Raw genomic sequence first — 8776 nt, 5'->3', positions numbered from 1 at the left:
TGCAACCTTCTTCCTGACCACTCCAGCCTATCATCCTCCCCGTATCATCCTCCCCGTATCACCCTCCCCGTATCACCCTCACCGTATCACCCTCACCGTATCACCCTCACCGTATCACCCTCCCCGTATCACCCTCCCCCTATCACCCTCACCGTATCACCCTCACCTTATCACCCTCACCTTGACCTCCTTCCACCTATCGCATTTCCAACACCCCTCCCCCAAGTCCCTCCTCCCTACCTTTTATCTTAGCCTGCTGGACACACTTTCCTCATTCCTGAAGAAGGGCCCATGCCCGAAACGTCGATTATCCTGCTCCTTGGATGCTGCCTGACCTGCTGCGCTTTTCCAGCAACACATTTTCAGCTCTGGGGATCTCCAGCATCTGCAGTCCTCACTTTCTCTTTGGTTTAAGACTAGCTGATAATAGCAATAAAGTAAATTGCATAATGTCTGAGGGAGTTGAGGTAAACTAGAGAATGCAACAGCAATGGTTCAGTGGTGAATCTCTGAAAACATCCAAAAGCTCCTTTTGCTGACATTGGAGATGTTAATAATGAAGCTAGATGAATGGGACATGGTCAAAGCAGGCAGCTTAGCAATGCAAAAATCACAATACTTTCAGGGTTGAGGTCAAGAAACTGTGGTTCCACCAATTTTAATACTAGCATTTCAGTAATGTGTTTTAGCTTTTGATCGCTGGACAGGAAGGTCAGAGGCAGGGACCCCTTTGGAACACATGAAATTTGACTGGGGCGAGTCTACATAGCAAGAATTGAACAAATGCAAAGGCCACAATTGGTAAGAGAGAAGTCAAACAGCTCTATGAGGGGATAGGAAAAGCTGTTCCACACCCAGGCTGAATGCTGTAAAGGTGCCACTTTTACGCAAGCAATTCCAACTTCCATTATAATGCCACTTTTCCCACTTTGGAGCCTGATTTGAGTATGCCAATGAAGTGTCTCTCCCTTCAATGGGATATGGCATGTCATAGTATTTGCTATGAGTTTTTTTATTTCAAAAATATACTTTATTCATAAAGTATTTTGATGATCTGTACAATTGGTCATGCCATACATCCGTAAACATTCCATTTCTTGGTATACAGAGACCGAGTAATCATTCATATTTACAGGTCTGTACGGATTACATATTTAGCTGAGGCATCAACAGAGCTCAAATGACTGCGTGGGCCCCCTGTTCTTCTTAGACAGGCAGATGTTACACGGTGGTCTTTCTCCACCGCACCTTCGCGGCAGCTGCCCCAAGCTTCAGCACGTCCCTCAACACGTAGTCCTGGACCTTGGAATGTGCCAGGGAAGATCAACAGGTTTCGGACCGCCCAGAGAGTGTCCTTCACCGAGTTGATGATCCTCCAGACATGTTCGTCTCAGTGTGTGTCCCGGGGAACAGGCCGTAGAGCACGGAGTCCCGCATCACGGCGCTGCTCGGGACGAACCTCGACAAACACCACTGCATTCCTCTCCAGACTTCTTCTGCACAGCACATTCCAGAAGGAGGTGTGAGACAGTCTCGTTCCCCCCACCGTAGCCGCTTCGAGGGCAGCATGCGGTGCGGCTGAGAGTCCGGGCGTGCATAAAGGATCTCACAGGCAGAGCCCTTCTCATCACCAGCCAAGCCATGTCTTGGTGCTTGTTGGAAAGTTCTGGCAATGAGGCATTCTGCCAAATGGCTTTGACAGTCTGCTCAGGGAACCGCTCGATAGGATCCGCCCTCTCCTTTTCCCGAAGGGTCTCAAGGACACTACGTGCTGACCACTTCCTGATGGACTTGTGGTCAAAGGTGTTTTTCTTCATAAACTTCTCCACAAAGAACAGGTGATACGGAACGGTCCAACTACTCGGAGCGTTCCGCGGCAGCGAGGCCAGGCCCATCCTTCGCAACACCGGGGACAGGTAGAACCTCAGCACGTAGTGACACTTGGTGTTTGCTTCCCGGGGGTCCACGCACAGCTTGGTGCAGCCACACACAAAGGTGGCCATCAGGGTGAGGGTGGCATTGAATGTATTTTTTTCCCCCGTTGATCAGATCTTTATACATCGAGTCCCTTCGGACCCGGTCCATCTTTGACCTCCATATAAATTGGAAGATGGCCCAGGTGACTGCAGCGGCACAGGTTCTGGGAATAGGCCAGACCTGTGCCACGTATAACAGCAATGACAGTGCCTCACACCTGATGACCAGGTTTTTTCCCGCGACGGAGAGCGACCGTAGCTTCCATCTGCCCAGTTTCTGCCTCACTTTGCTGATGCGCTCCTCCCAAGACTTGGTGCACGCCCCAGTCCCCCCAAACCAAATGCCCAGCACCTTCAGGTGGTCGGTCCTGACGGTGAAGGGGATCGAGGATTGGTCAGCCCGGTATTTGCTATGATGCAAATGGCATGATAGTGGAATCAAGGGTTATGGAGATAAGGCAGGAACAGGATACTGATTAAGGATGATCAGCCATGATCATATTAAATGGTGGTGCAGGCTCGAAGGGCAGAATGGCCTACTCCTGCACCTATTGTCTATTGAATATACAGTTGACTTCCTATCCCAGCTTGTATTAGTATTGTGACCAAAGAGTCTTGGATCTCCTTTATATTGATAACGATCCTGAAACATGAGAAGAATTTGATCATAAAGTGACAGATATAGGGCTGTTCATCATGGTTAAGCCAGGTGTGGTGGTCAATGAGCAGCACAATCGCAGACCCTGTGGGATCTAGAATGCAGCTTCCAGACTTGAGGATGCAAAAATGCAAAACATTTGAGTGAAAAAGACAAATGGAAGATTGTAAATGTATTGGTGGGATCTTGAGTAAATGTGACCAAAGGAAGATCTGAATAGGACAACAGGTCAGCTTTCCAATATTATATCAGAGATGAAATACATGGTTATACTGCACAATTGTTTGAACATTCATATCTGATTAATGTAAGATTAGAAATTTGGAAAACTATGGATTCAAGTAAAAAAAAACTATATAGACTTCAAAACAAGACTGTGGGATTATCAGAGGTGCTTTCTCTAGAATACTACCATAAACTGATGCACAGTCTGCACAAATGAACATTAAAATTGCCATGGCACTTTACAAAACAAATGGCATTGTCAGACTCACTCCCTCAAAAATCAACAAAATCAAATTATCTAGTCATTCATTTGCAGTTGTAAGGACTTTTTGGTCACAATGGCTGTTACATTTGCTACTAAAACAACAGCACTTGAAAATTAACCACTGGTTATGAAGCTTTGATGTGCTGAGGATGTGAAAGGTGCTGCATTAATGCAAGCTTTTTCTTTGTTCCCCTCCAGCTGGCCTTGTTGCTTCACAAAGCTTTAGAATAATTGAAGAATGAAGAATGAAGCCCATAAGGTCTGAACAAACACTCTCTGAAAGTAATTGCATTACATCCTCTCCCCCAACAGTTTCTGTCAAATAGTCATCCAAGTTCCTTCAAAAGGCTACCACTAAACCAACATTCATCCCATTAGATAGAATTTTCCAAGTCCCTGACATCTGTAACATAAAAAAAATTCCTCATATTTTCTCTGGATATTTGCTCATCACCTAAAATGTGTTCTCTGATTATCAAGCTTTGAGCTACTGGAGACGGCTCTTTCTTTAATCTATCTGAACCTCTCCCAATTGTAAAAGGTTTGAGGTCTACTCAGTCTTCTCTGCTCTAAGAACCATAGCTATCCATGTAACTAATCTCTTATCCCTGGAACCTTGCTAGTGAATCTCTTCAGTATTCTGTCCAAGGTTTTCATGTCCAATCTGAAGTGTGATGACCAGCTTGGCCACAATATTCCAGCCATCTATTAAGTTTATTTACAGCACTGATAAATGCACTAGCAGTGTGTAATGTCTTTCTACTCTTACTATAATAAATTAATGGATTCCACAAATTATTAACCATACTTTAAAGAAACCTGTATATCAAAGCATGCATGATGCTACAATTCGATACTCACTTTCCACACTTGCAGAGCAAGGTTTTGCTCTAATGTAGTAGAAAAGGCAATGCAATACCATGAGGTGGAGGACAAGCAGGTTTCTCACCTCACCCATCACTCTCAAGGGAAGTGCAGAACTGGTGCGAAGCATGTTAAAAAAATCTTCACTGAGCTACACTGAGACGATTCCTGGCAGTCAGCCAATAACATTAATAACAGGCAAATTGACTTTGAGAAAAACAAACAGCAAGTGGACAATTCCGGCAACACTGGGAACCCAGGACACAATCAACAATTGAAGGATTGATCGGAAAACTACACTTGTCACAGGTCAAAAATGCAATCAGGTTTTTAAATCTGGAAATTTTCATCACAATCTCTGGTTTGTGCTGAGGAAACTGATCTCAGATAATGCAACTACAGGGTTGGTTTGTGGAAAAGGAGAAAGGAGGAACAAAATAAACTTCTGGTTTCTAATTGCAAGCTATCACCATTTCTGGTAATTTAGATATCTGTAATTTAGAATGGACTACTACTTTGTTTAATTACACAGGAGATCAAACTTACATCAGAATGTTCACAAAAAACACTAATTTGAAAGCAAAACAAGATAAATAGCCATTTGGATTGCTAGCAAAGCACTGCCTGCATTTAGAGTCAGAGATGTACAGCACAGAAACAGACCCTTCGGACCAACTCGTCTATGCCGACCAGATATCCCAACCCAATCTAGCCCCATTTTCCAGCACTTGGCCTATATCCCTCCATACCCTTCCTATTCATGTACCCATCCAGATGCCTTTTAAATGTTGCAATTGGATCAGCCTCCACCACTTCCTCCTGCAGTTTATTTCATACTTGTACCACCCTCTGTGTGAAAAAGTTGCCTTTAAGTCTCTTTTATATCTTTCCCCTCTCACCCTAAACCTATGCCCTCTAGTTCTGGACTCCTCCACCCCAGGGAAAATACTTTGTCTATTTACCTTATCCATGCCTTTCATGATTTTATAAACCTCTATAAGCTCACCCCTCAGCCTCCGACACTCCAGGGAAAACAGTCCCAGCCTATTCAGCCTGTCCCTATGCTCAAATCCTCCAACCCTGGCAACATCCCTGTAAATTATTTCTGAACCCTTTCAAATTTCACAACATCCTTCTGATATGAAGGAGACCAGAACTACACATAATATTCCAAAAGTGGCCTCACTAACTTCCTGTACAATTGCAGTATGACCTCCCAACTCTTAATACTTATATCCTTGGGATAGAAGGAAATATAATGCTGCTACCTAGCTCAATGGTCTTGTATTAAGACACATTTTTAGCACAGAATAGAAAAAGTCATTGCGAAGCAGTTTGGATAGTGCACAATTTCCAATTAGAAGGCTCCGGGTTCAAAAACCTCTCCAGAACTGGAATAAATTATCAAAACTGACACTTCAGTGTCTTGTGAAAGTCTTCAGTCCTTCAAACAGAACAGTGAAACAATGCTGCTCCTGCCTGTTCAAACGAACATTGAAGACCATCATGGAGCTCCTTCTGTACAAACGTTCCTGGGAATTTCAGAGATACAAGGTACAATAATAATGCAACTGATTCTGTATAACAACTAGAAGCTATCACTAGGTGACAATATGGAAAAGAGTCAAGAGCGTGGTGCTGGAAAAGCATAGTCGATCAGACAGCATCTGAGGAGCAGGAGAATCGACATTATGGACATAAGCCCTTTGCCAGGAACATCAGTGCTTGTGCCTGAAACATCAATTCTCCTACTCCTCGGACACTGCCTGACCGACCTTGCTTCTCCAGCACCACACTCTTGACTCTGATCTCCAGCATCTGCAATCCTCACTTTCTCCTACACAATATGGAAAAGCACTCCACATTAACACTAACATCTCTCACTTTGATGAACACAAACTTCACCAAAGCAGGTAAGGTCCTCGCACACTCAAAACATCAACACCCTCATCCTTACCATCAACACCCTTTCATTCAATATGGTCTTCCTCCCAGTTTGACTATATTTTTTTATTTAAATACTGTATTCTGATGTTTTAAGAATTTAAAGAAGCTGCCAAGCCTGGTGACACAAGCTGAAATGCCCCAGATAAATCACAGTAATTCAAGAGGCTAATAATTCAGCTCCTTCCTCACAACTCTAGATTTATAATCAATAAGATACACTACCAAAGGTCAGATCTTCACAATGTAATTTACACAAAACATACAGAATAGCACAAATTAAAAATCTGTCCAATGTATTTCTGCAAAAGATCCAATCAGAGCCACCTTTCTAATAATGGTAAAGCCCTTTGAATCGCAACAAATAGATATTGGGCTATAGGTACTCATTAATCATGATCAATCACCAGAAAAATACCATTCCCACTAAATTAGAGTCTACAATAAGTGCTTTGTATCTATCAAATGCAATACACCCACAAGAAAAAAGCAAAGTGCAACTATGCCTTTTCTTGTAAAATATATGAATCGTCATATATGGTAATTACTGTTATTATTCTGTTCCTGGTACACAATCTAAACTTAATTTTATCATTTACATTACAATTTGCCTCTTCGAACTCCTTCATTTGTCATTTTCTAGGTAAAGGTCAATTTCCCCCACAAACTTGGTAAATATCTTACAAGGCATGCCACAACAAAAGCTTCTCTCATCAAATCAAATTAGATGAAGAACTAATATTACTAAGATATCTGTAGCTCTAACCAACTTGCAAATTCAGAGTAAGCATGAAAATACTAAAAAACACAACTTTCAGCCAATTAAATAAAACTGTTAAACAGAAACATAAATAAACATTTATCTTAATCATAACATCCCCAAATACAGAATTTCACTAAATCTATTTTTTATTTGTCTTAAACAAGTCTCAATCTAATGAACGTACTGCTGTAATATTGCCTGCCTGCAACTACAACCATTTATTTAAATAGATAGGATAAAAACATAATAATATCCAACACAACGATTCACAGTATTTCTTACTAACAAAGTTACATTGTTAAAATGCATGGAGAAAAACCAGTTAACCACAAATTCAACGTGAACAAGTGTAAGCAAATTTTCCTTAACTCAAATTATCTGCGCACAAGGCACTTCTTTTCTACAACACAAACACTTAACCCAGGGCAATGTGATACTAACACATTCCCTCCTCAAAAACATTTATTTTCATTACCACAGTCATGCAAACGTACATTAAGAAATCGTTCACAACATACCGGATCAAAATACTTTACTATAAAATATTATTTTAGTTATAAGGGTTTAGACTTATGATTATGCGTCTTTCCCGATCAGTTGTTTCTATTGTTTTTTGAGTTGATGCTTTGATCTGCCAGTGGCTTCTGACTATCCTGACTCTTAACGCATCTCTAACACCTATAAGCACAATCATAAATCGTTCCGAACAGACCCAAAATTCACTATTTATGAAGAATACATCCAATACCTGTTCCACTGTTGCTCCAGTTTGTTTTGATTTCTAATATTCCAGTTGTATAAACCGAGAAATTACACATTTTGAATCAGTCTCAAAGTTCTCCGCAGGGGAGAACGTAAACAAAAAAATGTATTAAATAGTCACTAGTTTGATGGAGTTGGCTTGAAATTAGCTCTGACTGTTAGTAGTCAAATTAAAGGTGCGTCAAGTCCACATTTATATTAACATTGCCTTCCAACAAACTACCGCGGATGCATGATGTATTACACTTTAGGTTCGTGTTTAGTTTAGGGTTTTTTTGTGATTGATACAAATGCCGTTTTAACGCCTGTAAATACATATTTATAAATAATTCTGAGACTTCACCGAGATAGAGGGTGCTTTAGATGATCACCTCTTCAGGGTCATTCCACTCTCTCACCCCTGCTGCCTCCACCGACACTGTTTACACAGGTTTTCAGGAGACAGGGACGGACGGTCAGTCAGCCAACTGGCCTGGCCGGAGCGAGCCCAGCCACTGGTCACTCACATTGGCTGGAGCCGCACCGACGGCCACTGGACACTCACCCCTGGGCCGGCGGCGGTCAGCCGAAGGGGGGGGATTGGTCAGTCTATTGGCCGGAGCGGATCGGTCCGTCAGCCCGAGCCGGTGGTCAGTCGGTCGGTCGGTCGGTCCGTCAGCCCGAGCCGGTGGTCAGTCGGTCGGTCGGTCGGTCCGTCAGCCCGAGGCGCTCCCTGGTCCCATCCTCACCGCCGGCCGATGACACTCACCTGCCTGACTGAAGAGCAGGGCCAGAGCTCCGAGCAGCACGGCCCGGGCGCTCGGCCTGCCTCCGGGACTCCGCCGCATGGTAGGACATGCGAGGCCGGACACGGTCACGGTCACGGATCGGGCGCCATTACCGCCCGCACTGACGGACAAACTCGACAGCGCTCGCCGCCCCGTCGCTACGCAACCAGGACACGCGCCTGACGTCCGACACGCCCAATGCGTCAGCGCGTACAGTGCGTCAATGCGTCAGCTGGCGGGGCGGGGATTGGGTACGGTTTGAATGACAGGGACAGCAACAGAGGTTGCTGGAAAAGCTCAGCAGGTCTGGCAGCATCTGTTGTGGAGAGAAGTCAGAGTTAACGTTTGGGATCCAGTAACCCTTCTTCAGAACTAATATTAAGTGACATGGAGCAAGGGGAGAGACAATGCATATCATGGCTCACTGCTTTAACTGTTGTTCTTAGTAATATTATTGTGCATGGACACTATTATCATTCCTAATATTATGATTAGTAGTTTTATCATTGTTTCCAGCATCTTATTATTATCTATTGTTAATTATTAATGGTA

General features: G+C 43.3%; 1 protein-coding gene across 1 annotated transcript in view; it reads right to left on the bottom strand.

Annotated features, from left to right (window-relative positions):
• The window catches only part of LOC122564748 (neural proliferation differentiation and control protein 1-like), a 195139-nt gene extending 186691 nt beyond the window's left edge, over window positions 1–8448 (bottom strand). The window contains exon 1 of the mRNA XM_043719908.1: window positions 8206–8448. Within this exon, the coding sequence (XP_043575843.1) occupies window positions 8206–8284 (79 nt within the window). The 5' untranslated portion in view covers window positions 8285–8448. The remainder of the gene's footprint in view (window positions 1–8205) is intronic.
• Between the last annotated feature and the right edge of the window lie 328 nt (window positions 8449–8776).

Source organism: Chiloscyllium plagiosum, chromosome 30 (assembly GCF_004010195.1).
Source record: "Chiloscyllium plagiosum isolate BGI_BamShark_2017 chromosome 30, ASM401019v2, whole genome shotgun sequence".
NCBI lineage: Eukaryota > Metazoa > Chordata > Chondrichthyes > Orectolobiformes > Hemiscylliidae > Chiloscyllium > Chiloscyllium plagiosum.
This window is presented reverse-complemented; position numbering and strand designations above follow the sequence as displayed.